We start from the raw sequence: 18,029 nt of genomic DNA, 5'->3' as shown, positions 1-18,029 counted from the left end.
TTTTCTGAACATGATCAATAATAGCATTAACATTCACATCAATGGGGAAAATTGATTGTACGGTAATCAGTTATTTGAGTTGTGAGTGTGGTCATGGAATGGATTAAACTCATAAGTCAAGGTTCCACTTTACATCTTATTGATATGTGCCATTTGTGGACTTGTTTTGTTCTAGTTTGTCTTTTACCCAAGCTGGTATTGTTATTTTTTTATTACCATTGCTGGTATGAGCTGTTGATGTCATGTTACTTAATTAACATATTGTTTGTAAACACATAGTTTTTCAGTATTATGACAACCGCTGTTGGTTAGTGCAAGTTTATAGCAAAGTAACTAAATTTGTTTTGATACCAATGATATTGGGGGTGGGACTTAATAAGTTTTTCTTCCTCCCACTCCTTTTCAGGCTAGGTTTAGAAAAATTTGTCGAGAAAAATTGATATATTGTTATTGTTGATTATTGCCTGAAAAAAATGAAGAAATGAAATGGAAAAAAAAAATGAAATGAGAAATACACAGTCAAAGAGTGAGTAGATTATTTTTGGGGGGTTCGCCCGAAACGTACGTTGTAATTCATCGACTTTATTGGCTTAGCGAGCTATTTGCAACGCGCTCACATTTTGCTAATGTGAGCTCTTATATTTGATCAAAGTGGCCTTAAAAAGGGGTCGTAAAAAGTCATTCTCGACTTCCTTAAGCCGCCTGCACTTCTCCTTCTCCCTCGTGAAGTCCTGCAAAGTGTGTGAATTCGGACTTCTCAATTTTTCCATTACCGCTGCTCGCTCCCTTCACGACTCAGCGATCAAATCTGTCGCGTTTTTACCGCTGGCCTGTGCAGCTAACGTTAATCCGCGTGGGTGGCGGGCAGGCGGGCGGGGGGGTTGCTGTCATACTCGGGTCACCTGGTTTTCAGGGTTGTGGAACGCATAAGGAGTCCGCAATCCACCACGAAGTTGAAGCTTGCAGGTTAATGTTCGACTTTGTTAAAGGTCCCCTGAAATGAAATGTTCACTTTTTTTTTTTTAGGTTTTTGATCATAAATATGCCTTACCATAGCCTGACTAAGTCCCCCAAATCTGTGTGATAAACGACCCATGTTTTCCTTTCCTATGGGCGTTTGTATCAAAGTCGCTCAAACAGCACTTTCAAATGGGCTGTTTTAGCACATCGGTTTTATACGTCACTAGCTCAGCGCGAACCCCACCCTCATAATTTTCAACCCCTCCCCAAGACTCAATTTGTAAACAGGAGCAAACGGAAAAGACGAGACTTGGCCACGCCCAACTCATTTTGTAGTCAAAAACGCACGGAAGTCAGGCGAGCCTTGGCCACGCCCACAAAAATCCGCTCGTTTGATGCTAGGATAGCAGTAGACCTTCCCATTGGAGCCTGCAACTCTACAACAAGGTACATTTTCGTGAAAATATCTTTTGATACAGTATTAGGGCGTCCATTGGATGGTTGGTGTCATTGCTGCAAAGCTCATTTCAGGGGATCTTTAATGTCAAACTAGCTTCAGTCTGTACGAAGCGGGCTGCGGTCACTGTGGGCTGGCGGTCTCTGGGTTGGCCGTCATCCCTCTCAGTTGAGTGTGGATGAACTCCTCCTGGGTTCCTTTCCTCACAGGGTTATTCTGTGCCCCACCATGTTGTGGTTTGCGTGTGTGTCTGTGGGTACGATCATGGGCATAAGGGATGGCATTTTCTTTTTATTGTATTATGGATGTTTTAATTGTTCAGCACTTTGAGTTGCATTTGTATGAAAGGTGCTATATAAATAAAGTTTGATTGATTGATGCAAACTGGACGGATAATAGCAACACATCGCGCCAAAGGCGGCGTTTGTCCGTGTAGGAAAAACATAAAAAGGTGAGTGGAGCGTTTAAAAAAAACAACCATAGGCATGAATTTAGATGTGTTGTGTGTTTTTTTTAAAGGAGAAGATGATGGGCAGAAAGACAAATAGACCCTCGTTTGAGAGCGGTGGAGGGGAATCGGTGCGAGCGATTGGCTGCCGATGAATTTGCACCCGATGAACCGGACTATTCATAATAGCTGTCATTTGATGGCTGACCGCACATGGAAAATAGCTATTAAGTCCCAGAATCGAGAAAAGGGAGCTCTTTACAATATGATTATTCTTCGATCGCTCCCCGACTCAAGTTTTAGCCCATTCACAGCTTTTGACATGATGATTTGCGAATCGCAAAGACGATGCCAGGAACTTTCCCTCTTTATGCCATTTTTCATGCCATCTGTGTAAAAGTCAAACTACTCGTAGATAATTCATCATCTTAGTAAACTGTTGAAAGGAAAAAAAAAAATGCTTCATGGCCTCTTGTAGCCTTTTGGCCTAATTAGAGCTGCGTGTCTTCTTTATTTGCCCGATGACGGCCATTAGCGCTTGCACGAAGGTGAGTGGGGCGAAGTGTTCCTTGAACATCCAACCAGGTCCTTCGCTTTCTTTTATATCGAGGACAAGACATCCACTGATTAAGCACGTGTTCACTGTGCTAGCGATGAGAGCGTGAAATAAATGTGCAATTGCTACATTTGCCCATTCGTCAAAAGATCCGCAGTCGATCACAGAACAAAACGTGCAACTCGCTTGGAATGATGATGAACGCTCGCAATGATTATTATTTTTTTTTTTTTTACAATCTGATTTTAGGATGGATGAGTCAAGATTAGACCTTTTTTGTTCTTTTCAAAATATGAAGCTCTTAAGATCTAATGTTGTGGGAAGTTGATTATTGATGAGAAAATGTCTCAAGTGAGAGAATATGATTCATGATTTTTGATTAGGCCCTTTAGGAGTTACTGTGTTTATTATTTGACTTTCAAAGAATGAATCATGATTTTTTTAGTAGGCTCAACATGCCAGAAATCTCACCAAATTCTGGTGAATGTGTACGGTTTTGAAATATGCCATCTAATATGGTGGTACATGGTGACAAAGATTCTAGGATTGGCCCTAAAGAAGTGGGTGTGAGGACCCGTTCATTACTTCTTGCTACTTCAACTCATTCACTCCCAGCCATTTTCACAGAAGCAGTCCCGTTCGCTCCCGGCTGTTTTAGTTTCATCAGTTTTCACAAATCTATTTAACATTGTAAGTAATTGAGCTTTTTTTCAAGATGGCCCTGGTTGATCTCCTTTGCTCTGCTGCCACCTGCTGGCCGTTTGTGTAATAACTACCATTTCTGCAACCGTTCTTTGCAGTTGAGAGGCTGCATCAAAGCCTTCTGTATGCTCTAGCATAAAAAAAACCCAAACAAAAAAAACATAAATACGTCTTTGGGACACTTAGAACATTAAAAAAAAAAAAAAACGTATTTATACGTTATTGGGAGCAAATGAGTTAATTGCATTTGAATGACATCAGATTTTCGTGGTTTGGTGAGCGCAGCTGCCTCAAGGGTGGTGTTGAAATGATTTAGAAACACGTCTGCAGTGCATTTTGCCCTTTGTTCTAATATTTTTTTGACTGCCTGAGGAGGCACGCAGGTCAAAAGGAAAGAAATGGGAGTAGGTGCACACTCCTATAAACACGCTTCACAGCGAATAGAGAGCTCCATGTCAGCATCTTGAGCGCGCGCGCCGGGGAGGAAATGGAAACAGTTGCGAGGTGGCCGATTTACTGACCGGAACATCCCAAGTCGGGGTTGGGATGAGGCGAGAGAACCCCAGTCATGCTGAACACAAACAGCGGCAATCCAATGAACCTTGCGACGCTTTTTTTTTTTTTTTTGCCTTCACGCTCTTTTCCAAGCTGCCAGACGTCTGACGGTGCATTCGTACCCGGATCGTCGTCTTTCCCTCAGCCATCTTCGTCTTTTCGCTGAGTTTGTGAGTCTCGACTTTAAGGAAGCAATTATTTAGGCTGCCTGCCGGAGCTTGACACATACCACTCTTAAAAACTCACTCAGGGGATCTGTTAACACCACTTGATTTAATACATACATAGATACAAGTTAAAAAATGCAATTAATTGATTTAGATCAACATTATAAATTGAGATTAAATAATAATGACGGTAATTACATCAACTGGATTTACACTCAAAATTCCCTGTTGGTCGGCTGAAAACAAAATTCAAGTTGGCGTAACGGAATAAACTTAAGCTTGATGACTTAATTTTTCTCAACTTTGACTTCATTTTGATGATTTGAATTCTCCCACAATGCCTTTCGCAATGTTCAAGTTGTAAATACCAGATTTTCCTTTCTGTATATTTGCATAGTGACTTAATGATTGCTAATGGAAGCATTTTAATTACAACTGTGGTTTGATGACTTGTTTGGAGAAAGTGACGTGACCAAGCGTAACCGACGTCCCTCGTAATTAAGACAAGAAGCTAAAGTAGCCTAGCATATATTTCAGAGCTAAATTAGCTTAACCGACTTCAACGTCGTAACACATTTTTGTTACCAACTTAAAAATGTGTCCTTATGATAACAGTTAATAATTAAGCAGTACTAAACATTTTTTTTTTTTTTTTTTTTTTACTGAAGAGGAAAAACTACTTCATCCGAAGTACCGGTAATATTTTTTGTTGGTTCAACACCATTCAAATGGGTTGTTACAACTTAGAAAGACTAATGGAACTGTTGCTTAGATCTTTTTTTTTTAGGCTAAATATTGTATAAAACACATTGTATCCATCCATCCATCCATCCATCCATCCATCCATCCAACCCAGATCACAGCTGGATGAAGCCAACAGCACCACATCATCTGCAAAAAGCAGAGATGCAATGTTGAGGCCACCAAACCGGACCCCCTCAACGCCTTGGCTGTGCCTATAAATTCTGTCCATAAACGTTATGAACAGAATCGGTGACAAATTAAAACATATTGTATAAACATAAAAATGTGATTTTTTTTTTCCCCCTTCCTCACTATTTTCTATCAACTTGTGCTCCGCTGATGTAACCCTTCACCTGGTCGGAGAACTGTAGGACGTCTCTTTGAAAGCTGCTTCAAAAGGCCGGGATGAATGGAAGCAGTTCAGACGCGAAAGCCACACCTTTTTGTCTTAATTACAAGTGAAGCAGTTGGATCCTCCGAAGCTTGGCCGCCCTTCACACCTCCCACAGACACTCAAAGGCTCACAAAGTAGTGTACTCTTCAAAAGCGCTTTATCGCGGGAGGCTTCCTCCGACCTCCCAAAAACTTGTTAGGTTTTTGAAATTCGCCATGTGAGTGGGAATGCTTGTTTGTGGATACGTGCCTTCTAATTGTCACCCGAGAGTGCAAGTGTTATCAACCACGTATTGATGGTGTTTGCGATGTGTTCTTTTTGTGTTGCAGGCGGCAACAAACTGAGGAACCAGCAGTTCCGTCTCAACTGGGCTTGGATCTCACTGGAGAGGAGCCACTACGTGGTGGACGAGGAGCTCAAGTTCCTGGAGGTGGTGCTGAAACGGCGAGGCTACCTCGGGGAGACCTCCTTCGTTAGTAAGTCAAGAGACAGAACGTTAGACACGCCTCAGTTCAGGGAGAACCGACACACGAGATGTACGGAAAATGTTTTTCAACCATGATTGAGCCGTGGCACGTATTAGACATAAAAATCTTAAGGCACAAATCCCTTCTGCACCGAATAAGCTATCAATTATTAACATTGCAGGCTTACTGAAAATAATGATTTTTACTGGTTATTGTCTAAAATAACATCGGTACATTAGGAGTGAGTAAGACGGAGAGTTTTACGATACTTTGAAGACAGTTCAAGACATTTTAAAGACTTGTTCTCAATCTATTTTCATCACGCCAATTGGACAGTGACCAAAGCGCTTTACAAAGCGTCACATTCACGACATGGGATTTCTGCTTGACACTAACGGCATCCCTGCAAACAAAATGCGGTCAGGTAGCTAGCTGCTCAATATCAAAAACAAAAAAAAAGAATCGTGGTGCCACATTACACATTTGACTCTGCGAGAGTAATCTGTGCTTTCTGTGAGCCCACAAATCCAACTCCAACACATGCACAACCTTCAACCCCTTTCCACGGGCCACCATTTACTCTCTGGATGCACAATAGCGCTCGGCGGAGGTCACCTGCAATTGGCGGCGGCGTTCTAAACAACGCACCGAGCAATTTAGCGGCTGGAATGAAACCAACAAAAAACTGCCAGAGACAATTGGAGTCGCTTTCATTGACGCTGTTAACAGCGGATGTTTGCCGGGCACCTCTGTTTTGTTTGTTTGTTTTTGTTTTCATTTGGTGTCACCATTAAGCGTCCATCAAGTGGAGGTATCATTAAAATGTAAAAAGGTCAGATCCCGTGGCATCATTAAACGGCCTCCCCCAAGACCTCGGACTAATGCAACATCTCTGGAGGCCATATGCAAATTTCTGACCTTTGTTCAGCTTGGCACGCGCCTCAGCCCCGTAATTCAGTCGCCGTTTGAAATAAAAAGCAACCGACTCTGCGTGGATCGTTAATTAAAAAAAATAAAATAAAATAAAATGTGGCAGGAGATTGCGGCTGACAGTAAGGTGCGAATGCGGAGTGTGAACTTGAAAAAGCTGATTTCTAATTACTTGTGAGGAAAAAATGAAAAGGAATGTTACAAGTGAAAACACTGGGTGATGATCCCCCGTGCGATAGCCTCACAAATTAAAGCTAAACAAGGATGTGTATATAAAGAACGTGGGCGGAAAATCAAATTGTTATGATTATCCGGAGCACGGCTTGCTGTTTTATTAATGCCTGCGTTAGAAATGAAAGAAATTCCACTTTCAACTTGGCGCACGTTCTGTATTCAAAACGCAGTCAGGCTGCCGCAATGCATTCAAATGCACTAAATTGACTCCAATATTGAGACGTTCCTTCAAATCATTCAGTTGATCAGTCAGAGGTTGGACTAAACAACTTAGTTGCCCTTGAATCTTAATTCATTCATCTTGTCCATTTAGAGACAATTTTAATTTGGTCCGCAGAGGCATGTGCAGATGATTTTGGTGTGGAAGAACAAGCTCATCAAACACTTTTGGGATGTGAGAGACGATTACCTTGGACACACATCAACATCTTTTTTGCAAGTTTTCCCATTGGGGTAAAAGCTGTTACAGCTTGAAAGTGGGCAACATTTTCCATTTCAAATCCTGTCAGTGGAATTGCCCCGTCCCGATGTTTTTGTCCATGTACACAGAAAATATGGAATCTATGCTACAAACTGTGTTTTGCACCATATCCATCAAAAGTAATAATATTCTTGACGAAATATTAAAGTGGAGTTCCTCAGAGAAATGCTGCGGTTCCACTACTTATTCTCTGCAAGTTTGAAGTCTCCTCATCTTTGTGGTGAAATCGATCGGCATGTGTCCCAATACTTTTGTCCATGTGTATGTCATAAACAAGATTTGTTCATTACCATTCAAAAGTAATATCAGCCCGACACAACTTTGTGTGGAGTTCCTCAGAGAAACACTTTAGGTCCACTTTTTTATTTTTTTTTTATTTGATTTTATTTTGAATTGGGGTGTCAGGTGATTAAATGTTTTTAATCATAATTAATCACATGACATCATTCGTTAACTCATGATTAATCACAAATTTTATATCTGTTCTAATTGTAAGTTTCATACTCTTGTTAACACAAAAGCAGGAAAAAAAATGTTAAACTAATAGAAATATGACTGCATCAATTAGTCATTGATACAGTATTTTCATAATAATTCATAAAATTGAGTTAAAATTAAAATGTATGTATTGTACTGTAAAAAATGAGTGGGATAATGATTTGTGTTGAGGTCATTTTTCTGCCACTAGATGGCATAATTGCATTTGTAAGACGGTGACAGATCAATGCATTTTTCTTTTCATAAGCTATCAAATCTTTAACATGAAGTAACTTGTGGAAATCTGCAGATTTTTTAAATTGTAAGATACAACATGACAAATATATGCATTATTATGAAATTTATGACTGCTAAATTTTGATGTGGACATGTCTTCTGCGTGGGAACTGAAATTTCCCCAGTACAGGAGCGGTTATTAATCGTGCGTTTAAAAAAAATTAAAAAAAATCGTGCGTTAAAAAAAATAAATAAAAAATTTAAAAAATGTGGCAATAAAGGAACTTTAAATTACGGTAACTAAAAATGAACAGACTAATTTTGACACCCCTATCTTGAACATGTCAACAAAATAAATAATAAGAAAGAAAAGAAGTATAAAACTCTCCTCATCCATGTAGCAAGAACATCAATTCAAAACCAGCCATGGTCTTGCCACAGAGCTCACAAATGAACAAAAATTCCCACAGTCACACTCTAAAGCCTGTTGTTGTCCCAGAAGCATGGAAGCGGCAAAGGGCCAACCATTTTTTTGTCTTCCATTTTCACATCCTGTGCGTCTTAATACTTTTCTTGTCCATATGGCATACGAGCCCTTTGCGGTCCGCAGCCCTCGTCAGATCAATGAAGAGTGAACGAGAACAAGTGAGAACAATAAACCTGCCGTCCGGTGATGGAAAGATCGCAAACGTTGAAATGGGATAAGTCCGAACAATTTTGTCCTTACAAGCCCCTCAACGGCCATACAACCTTTTATGTTGTACATTGCTCACTAGATTGAGCGCAGCCTCACATTACCCCAGAGTGTGATTCGCCGTAAAGAAAATAACACATATTTTTCAAACAAAAGGTCAAAACATTTGCAGACCCGACGAAATGATCAAACATTTTTAGCTTGAACTCGATTTTACCGCTTGTACAAACACGCTGCCTCGGACAATAATTACGCTCATCATTCCGTGTGAATAACTATCCCCGACACGGCTGATTAGCCGCCTCGTGGAAACGAAGTGGCGTCTCTCGTGGTGATTTTTGAAAAGCAGTAGACCAGTGGTGTCCAAACTACGGCCCGGGGGCCATTTGCGGCCCGCCGTCCATTTTTTTCTGGCCCGAGACATATGCTAAAAACGGCATTTGACTCAGTTCAAATAAAATAAAAACAAAAATGTTTGGAGATGGTCAAAGTAAGAAGGGAGGGTGCTGTTAAAGTTTATTTTAGTTAACTAAAACGAAAAACGAAAATTCAAAACAATTTCGTTAACGAAATAAAATAAAAACGAAGATGCTTTTAAAAAAAAGAAAGAAAATTAACAGAAACTACATTTTATGTTTACAAAACTAACTAAAATAAAACTAACTATAATCATAGCAAAAATGTCCTTCGTTTTAGTCGTTGGTAATTAATTTAACGCATGAGCCTTTGGGGATGATTTTAAATGTGATTTTTAGTAGATTTATTTTGATATAAACCGAAATAATGACGTTACGCCCATGGTGTATTTTTAAATATTGCGCACAAGTAATACACATGTAAAAAACTAAAACTAATACTGAAACTAACTAACCTAACACTCAGCATTTATTAAAGAACTAAAACTAATACAAAAACTAATAGAACCACCCTGAAAACTAATTAAATCTAACTAAATTAAAAAACAAAACAAAACTCAAAACAGCAACTCAAAACAAAAAGTAATACACATTAAAAAAATAAAATAAAATAAAATAAAACTAAGCATTTATTAAAGAACTGAAACTAATAAAAAAAAACTAATAGACCCAGCTTGAAAACTAATTAAAACTAACAAAACTTAAAACTAAAACAAAATAAAAACTAAAAAGAAAATTTCCAAAAACTACAATAACCCTGCTGCCATATTACAAATAAATTGGAATAAATTGGTTTATATAATGTAGCATTTTTCTAAATATGCAAAAGCACAAATCAATTATTTGTACATTTTTTAGGACTAAACACAATTTCTCTTCATAACATTATGTGGCCCTTGCCGTCCTTCTGATTTTCTGAATGTGGCCCTCAAATTGAAAAAGTTTGGACAGCCCTGCAGTAGACAATCCAGGTTGCCATTAGACGTCTTGAGTCACCGCTGCTATGCAGGAAGTGTGCTGAAGTTTTCGGCTGAATCCCTTGCAAAGTTACCCCCCCCCCCCCCCCCCTCGAGGGGGATGCTAAGATGGACCATCTTATCTCAGTTTGGCTGCGCAGGAGCCTTTTTCTTTCCTGTCTCTACTTACATATCAAAGTCCTCGCTTTCATTTCAAAGAGCAGGTGAATAAATCAGTTATAGTCTCCCAAAAAGTCAAACGTATGCATTTCCTGTGTGCCGCCTGAGCGTCTTTCTTCTACAAGTGGAATTATTTAACGTCTTCTTTCTGCTGATCATTTATTGAGGAAGGAGCACCATTGGCAATCTTGAAATGCTTTTCTATATTATTAAGATTGTTCTTAAGGTGAATGAAATTGCTCTTTTGGGCATTGAACCAAATTTGGCGGACACAAACGGGGTAGTTATTCTTTGAAGTATCAGAATTTGGTGTTGTACTTTAATGGTACTTTAATTAATGGTTCTTAAGTGTGGTCAGTTGACGACCGATTGTTCTTGTGGTGGTTCAGAATGTCAAGTTGGGATTCAGCTGTTGCTCAGTGGAGAGGCGTATCTATAATAGTGGCACACAGGGGTCACTATTTGACTTGTGACTGTTAGCAGTTTTCAATAAGTAACTGCACATTATATCAACAATTTATTTTTACCATGTTTAACTCATTCACTGCCATTGACGGAAAACAACGTCAAATGATGCATTTTTTTGCTGGTCTGGCAATGAATGTGTTAATAAATAACTTTTAAAAAAAAATCAAAGTGGCTCTTTCACCAGCACATAACTTGTTTTCCTTGGGAGAGGTAATTTCAAAGTAAGGGTGCTTGAATTGACTTCTCCTATGGCAATATTGTGTTTAGCAAAGGAGTCCGACTCTGGAATTGGCTTCCGAGCGAGTTCAGGCTGATCCAAACATCTTTGGCAGAAACCTAAAAAAATGGCTCGAGTCTAGACAGAGTCGCTCGCATGAAGATTTGGATGTTTAATATGGAAAATACTTACTATGACACAGATTTTAAATTTGCTCTCATTTATTTATGTTGCATCTACATTCTTGTATTTTACCTATATTTTATTGGTACCTTCTTGAAAGCCTTCTGCGGACAATGTTGGCTTTCATGCTAAAACATTTGACATCAAATAAATGAATAAATAAAATAACATGCACTGAAATTGGGTCACTCGCAGCACAACACATTTTCTCACACTGAGAAGCACGAAAATGACCACATGCCCAAACAACCAACAGCCAGTAAAGTTCAAGCTTTAGTTTATTCATTGGTTTGGTTGTTTTTGTGCATTTGTGGCAGCCGGGATAATTGCCCTGCGGTGGGCCGCCACGTTTACTGCCAAAGTCCCGCTACGTGTTGTGTGCACACTTAGAAGAGACAATGAAGTCGCCGTGTGACATTTTACTGGCCTCGGCGCTCCCGCCGCCAGCGTCGCAGCGACAGTCAAACGCTGAAGGTCAAACACGGGCTCCAGACTGAGGAGATGGATAATTGGCTTCAGCTCGACCATAACCATCCGAGATGCGCAGCCTGGGACTGAAGATGGGCAGATATCCGACCAACTTTTGACCAATGGAGGCGCTGGGACTTCGCCTTGGTCTTATTGATGACTTTGTTTGCGACTCGTTCAGCTGTTGAGAAGCCGATGTTGTTTTCATGTGACAAATATTGTACGTTCACTTCTGAAAGCAGCGTAGTGAACAACACAAGACGGCATGAGCTATTTTCAAAATCTTGTAGGGGTGTAACAGTGCACCAAAAGTCACAGGGATGTCCAAACTTTCCCCTTCGAGGGCCACATACAGAAAATACCAAGGATGACATCAAGCAATTATGTATAATAATTATTTTTAGCTGTTTATTGTTATATTTAGTTGAACTAAAGTAAAAGTAATTGGTAATAAGATGACCATTTGTCAGGCATGAAAACGTTTTTGCTTCTGAAACGGAAATATCTTTCTTCAAGAGGCGTCAGATAGAGAAATGGTCGAGTTCCGATACCAGGTATCGGTATCGGGCCGATACCAGCCTTTTTTTCAAGTACTCGAGTACTCGTGACGCAGACGAGTACAAGCGACCAATGGCAGAGGGGGAAGACGTTAAGTGAGTCCTCCTTGCCTGTAAGTGGCGCTAGCTTGCAGCAGTTTTTCACCAAAACTTCACCGGTTTGGAAATACTTCAAAATTGTGAATCTTAAACTAAAAGAGCATTTTTGTGTTTTATTTTGTGCGTTAAGACTATTGAAGAGTGACTGTGCTGTTTTTTTTTTGTCAAAATTAAAGGAAATATATTTGTTTAAAAATATCTTATAGTGATTTTTGTTTTTTTACTTGTCAATATGTACTACTGGTATCGGCAGTTGGTATCGGTATCGGTGAGTACTGAGGGTCTGAGTATCGGTATCGGTCTGAAAAAAAGTGGTATCGAACATCCCTAGTTGTTACTATTTTAGCTGTAAATAGTTGCTTTGCATATCGAGAAAAACAGTTGTCAGGTACATCACACCAATGGCGGATGTGGGTGTTGCAACACCCGCACTTTTCAACACCGGCATCCAATAGGGTTGTAGTCCAAGTGAAATGTGATATATATATATATATATATATATATATATATATATATATATATATATATATATATATATATATATATATATATATATATGTATATACATATACATATATATATATATATGTATATACATATACATATATATATATATATATTTTTTTTTTTTACAGCTGTTGAGGGTCGCTAGAACACGGAGAGCGGGCCAGAAATAGCCCCCGAGCCATAGTTTGGACAATAGTTCTAAGGTGACGGTTCGAGTCCATAAATTCTGACTTGTTTGACATCAATTTAAAACATTAACATTAAATCTTAAATCCTACAATAAATGGTTGTTTCTTAAATAATGATTCTACAATAAATGTATTTTAAAATTCCAAAACTTCGTGTTAACCAAATAGCATAATTGCCTAAGCCATTTATCAAAAATCAACTTTTTTTGTCATGCTCCTTCAGAGCTTGCTGGTGAGCTGATCATTTGAATCATCTGTGTTGGATCAGGGAAACCTCTAAAATATGCAGGACTCTGGCCCTTGAGGACTTGGACATCTGTGCCTAACCCAATCTGAACTGTCATCTTACACCACTTAAAAACATAAATTCATCAATAATCTGTATGACATGCCACATAAAAAGAAGGTTTAAAAAATAAATAAATAAAAAAAATCATGCGCTACTTGATGGTTGTGTTTTCTTTCATGTTTGTAGGTATGGTAACAACTCTTTGTTTGCATCCTCTGCAAAGGCATCGGCACCAAGGACGGAACGGCGCTGAAGGACAAAGATTTCCGCGGCAAAGCTCAGAAGCAGGTGCAGTTCAACCCGGGTCAGACCGCCGCCACCTGGAAGGTCCGCATCCTGCCGGATAGCCAGTACGAGGCGTCCGAGACCTTCCAGATTGTCCTCTCCGAGCCTGTGATGGCCGTCCTTGAATTCCCAGAAGTCGCCAGCGTGGACATCGTTGACCCCGATGACGGTCAGTCGCTGGATTTTACCCTCTTCTATACACTTTGTGAACACCTGCGTACTTAAAACTAACGACTCTTAAAAAAAAAAAAAAAAAAAAAACCTAAAGACACTGAACTCATTTGCTCCCAATAACGTGTAAATACGTATTTTTAAGTGTCCTAAGTGACCCAAAGACGTATTTATACGTTTTTGTTTTTTGTTTTTGTTTTTTTGTTTGTTTTTTTTATGCTAGAGCATATAGAGGCTTTGATGCGGCCTCTCAACTGCAAAGACCGGTTGCAGAAATGGTAGTTATTACACAAATGGCCAGCAGGTGGCAGCAGAGCAAAGGAGATCAACCAGGACCAGCTAGAAAAAAAAGCTCAATTACTTACAATTTTGAATAGATTTGTGAAAACTGATGAAACTTAGCTCTCTTCTAATGCTAATTGCTGCAAAACGGAAACAGATAGAAACATACTCTTTTTTTCCTGATGAAAGAGGAGACTTTAATCTTTCTTTTGATAGGTTCCATGCTTTTATAGCAATAGAACTCAATATTCTGTGGGCCTTGCAAAATCAGTCAAAATCCAGTAAAACAGCCGGGAGTGAACGGGATTGCTTCTGTGAAAATGGCTGGGAGCGAATGAGTTTAAAACCAACGATTTTTCATCCAAATATTTTCTCGAATTGTGTTTAGCGTAGGCAAGAAACCGAGGACCTCCTATAAACAGATTGCGTCGTCGTACCTAATGAAGTGGCAGGTTTTAGCAGTGCAATCCAGGATATTCATCCTGAAGTGGAGTCTGACGGCGGAGCCATTTTCAACCACTTACCGCTTAAGTGTTTCAGGTCAAATGCATCGTGCGCAGGTAGGAGGACCTCGCCACTTGCAATCATAGCACATGTGCCGACTGTTGAATGCAGCGCGGCCATGAACAAACGACTTGGGAGTGAGCCGCAATTACACAGTAGAGTGCGTGTGGCTTCTCGGTTTGTGTGACAAAATGGCTAAAGCCAAAGAAATAACAATAGGATGTTTATGGAAAGTATGGGATAGAGACGAAGTAGAAAGTTGCCAAAGTGGGTGACAACTCAAGGATCAACCGGAATTTGGTCAAAAACTTTCACTTTAGCTTCCAAAAAAGTAAGTTGAAAACTTTTTCGTCCAGCTAGCTGAGGTCATGTGAAAAAATCTTATAAAAAAAAGTATCCGAGTAGCTCATTAAATTGAGTATTTGTCCAAAGTTGAGTATGTTTCCTCGATCGCAAAAAATTATCAGATGTTACAGTAAAATCCCGTGTATAACGCGCCCACCAAAAATCCATCCATCCATCCATCCATTTTCTCAACCGCTTGCTCCTCACAAGGGTCACAGGGGTGCTGGACCCTATCTCATCTGGCTTCGGGCAGTAGGCGGGGTACACCCTGAACTGGTTGCCAGCCAATTGCAAGGCACACAGAGACGAACAACCACTCACACACCCCCCCCCCCCCCCCCCGCTCTGCGATTGGCTGGAGGGTGTAAACACTGTCTTTCCACAGAAACATCCCACTGTTTACAAAACAAACACAAAATGGCAAAATACAGGCTGGGGAGGGGTGGGGGTTTAGGACAAAATCACCTCCACACGTTAAGAAAAGCCCAGATCTGTAAATTGAGAAGTAATTTAATTTTTTTATTATTATTCCGTGTTGAGTACAGTGGGGACAATATTGGATCATTTTTTATATCATTTTATATATATTATTCACAGGATTTTGCAATATATTGTATATGTGTAAGTTGCTAGCCTGCTTGGAGAAAGATTGCGAACAACAAAGCTGATGAAAATTGCCCATGCATGTAAAATCTTATGCCAATACAGAAATGTGCCAAGCTAACAACTCCATGATTACTATGTGAAACGATAGCCAATCAAGAAGCTCGCTGAAGTTGTTGACAAGCACAAAAAGACAAGGAAATCGCTGAAGAGATTTTCCAGCATTTAAATTGTTCTTGAGGTGCTAAAAACTGCGACCTAAAAACTGCATGTTCATAGGCAAGAAACTTCCTCGAGCCATTTGGTGTATTTGCACCGTCTCCTTCCGTGAAAGTTTTTATTTATTTGGATGTCTCATTCTTTTCAGAGTGCTCCTACTGTGTCTTTTCTTCCAAGGAGTTGCCAGACTTTAAAGATCGCTACGTGTTTGTTTACCGCGCTCAAAACCTCGCAAGCATCAAACCTCCGGGAAGAACCCGCAATCTCGAGGAGGTAAATCGTAATCGGGCCACATTAGGGTCAAGCTTTCATGCTGAGGATGATTCGCCGGGGCACGGCCGTGAGGGAGAGCAGATAACCGGCGCCGCTTTTGCATTCCGAACGGTCACGGAATAAATATGGGCGAGATGTGCAACAACAACAACAACAACAACAACAACAACAACAAGTGAACAGGGCGTCTGTAAACACTTCCGCTGCCGCCAAACATACACGAGTGCTGAGATGGGGAAAAGTGCAGCATATAAATATGGATATACAAGTCTCAGGGGACTTTGCCGGCTGGAAAAGGCGGGATTGGCTGTCAACAATTTATGCAAATGAGCATGTTTAGTTGCTAGTTTGTCCTGCACAACATCGGGCCTCTGGTGGACAATCGAAAGAATCAAAAAAAGAAAATGCTTTGTTGTACTGTATGTATGTAATGTATGTAATTTAATGTAATGTTTGTTTTACTGCGCCTGGAGCTGTTTATGAACAACATTTATGAATTAAATGTTAGGTTCAGGAACAGAATTATTTTTTGAAACGTCATAGCTATAAAATAAAATACAACGCATGGTAAAATCCGCATTGCGCTTGTATAAGGCAAACAAAAAAATGTAAATCTCCCAAAAACTTGATGTGCTAGAAAAAATATTTAGGGACGCATAAAGCTATTTCCGGTTCAAATTTGCTGTTGATCAATTTATTCATATAATAATGTATATGTTTTCATCCTCCCACTCCCTTTCAGGCCAGGTTTAATCAAGTACTTATTGGAAATTAGTTTTGGTTGTCTTGTTCATGTTGACCCACGCCTAAAATAAATGAATGCATGAAATGAATTGAAAATATATAGCATTATTATAAATAAATCTGAGAAATAATCATATTTGTAAAATGGTGATGGATTTTTTTGGGGGGGGGTTAAATATAATCAAAATTAACAAATGAAATTATATATTCCCTATAAATTTTATTTTATATCATTTTCATTCTGATGAACTTTGCTCGGTCTACGTAATGCGAACATCCGAGAATAATTGACACCCACTGATCGCATTGGAATAAACCACCATTTTTTTTTTTTTAATAACTGTATATATAAGACTGTCTCAGAAATTTAGAATATTGTGATAAAGTCCATTATTTTCTGTAATGCAATTAAATAAGCAAAAATGTCATAAATTCTGGATTCATTACAAATCAACTGAAATATTGCAAGCCTTTTATTATCTTTAATATTGGTGATTATGACTTACAGCTTAAGAGAACTCAAATATCCTATCTCAAAATATCAGAATATTTCCTCAGACCAAGTAAAAAAAAAAAAAGCCATAATCAGCAATATTAAAACAAAATTTTGGAGTGATCTCTTCATTTCCCCCCAGTGCTTTATTTTGATATAAATATGTACATGTTAAACAAAATAATAATAATATGCATGTCTTATATACCGTATATTACTACAGTTTAAAAAAAAAAAGTGCAAATCTTGTAAAATAAAGTGTAAATCTTGTTGAGCTGTTGTCGACATTTGACTGTACGAGCATCTACCCGCTTCATATTAAAAGTGCACGTTCATAACTACACTGAAATTGAATCAAAGTAGCCTATTTCCTCTCATGCTGGGAGTGCATATCGGAGTAAATGTTCTGTCGACAGAACATCCATTGGCGTGTGAAGTCCACGTTTTGCATTTAAATGATTTTTTTTTGGCTCCCCTAATAGCTCATTGCACTTCTCATTCACCTCATCACGCTCAAGCGAAATATATCCAGGGCCAGTTTGAGTTTCCTAACGCTCGATTTTCCGCCCCCTTCAGAGTCGTCCGTGTTCATCCCGGCGGCCGCGTACGACATCGAGGAGGACGTCGGCGAGCTGATGGTGCCGGTGAGGCGCAGCGGCGACGTCAGCCAGGAGCTCATGGTGGTCTGCTTCACCCAGCAAGGTAAAACCAAATTGTGAGCTGGAGGGACTTTCTCTCAAATGCATCTTTTTTTTGGACATGCAAATCACTTTTAGTAATATTAACTGGATGGAATACAAGCTACATTCAAATGCTATAAAAGCATCAAAAGAAAGATGAAAGTCTCTTCTTTCATCAGGAAAAAAAAGTATGTTTCTATCTGTTTCCGTTTTGCAGCAATTAGCATTAGAAGAGAGCTAAGTTTCATCAGTTTTCACAAATCAATTAAAAATTATAAGTAATTGAGCTTTTTTTCAAGATGGCCCTGGTTGATCTCCTTTGCTATGCTGCCATCTGCTGGCCGTTTGTGTAATAACTACCATTTCTGCAACCGTTCTTTGCAGTTGAGAGGGCATCAA

At 39.4% G+C, this 18,029-nt stretch overlaps 1 protein-coding gene across 2 annotated transcripts in view; it reads left to right on the top strand.

Moving 5' to 3' along the window:
• The window catches only part of frem2b (FRAS1 related extracellular matrix 2b), a 98,211-nt gene that overhangs the window by 33,159 nt on the left and 47,023 nt on the right, over positions 1 to 18,029 (top strand). For both annotated transcript variants that reach the window (XR_013287914.1, XM_077541254.1), the window contains exons 3-5: positions 5,313 to 5,459; positions 13,255 to 13,485; positions 17,527 to 17,652. Coding sequence is in view for 1 of the 2 variants with exons in the window: in XM_077541254.1 (XP_077397380.1) it covers positions 5,313 to 5,459; positions 13,255 to 13,485; positions 17,527 to 17,652 (504 nt within the window). In the remaining variant the exon portion in view is untranslated. The remainder of the gene's footprint in view (positions 1 to 5,312; positions 5,460 to 13,254; positions 13,486 to 17,526; positions 17,653 to 18,029) is intronic.

This window comes from Festucalex cinctus, chromosome 13, assembly GCF_051991245.1.
Source record: "Festucalex cinctus isolate MCC-2025b chromosome 13, RoL_Fcin_1.0, whole genome shotgun sequence".
Taxonomy (NCBI): Eukaryota; Metazoa; Chordata; class Actinopteri; order Syngnathiformes; family Syngnathidae; genus Festucalex; species Festucalex cinctus.
This window is presented reverse-complemented; position numbering and strand designations above follow the sequence as displayed.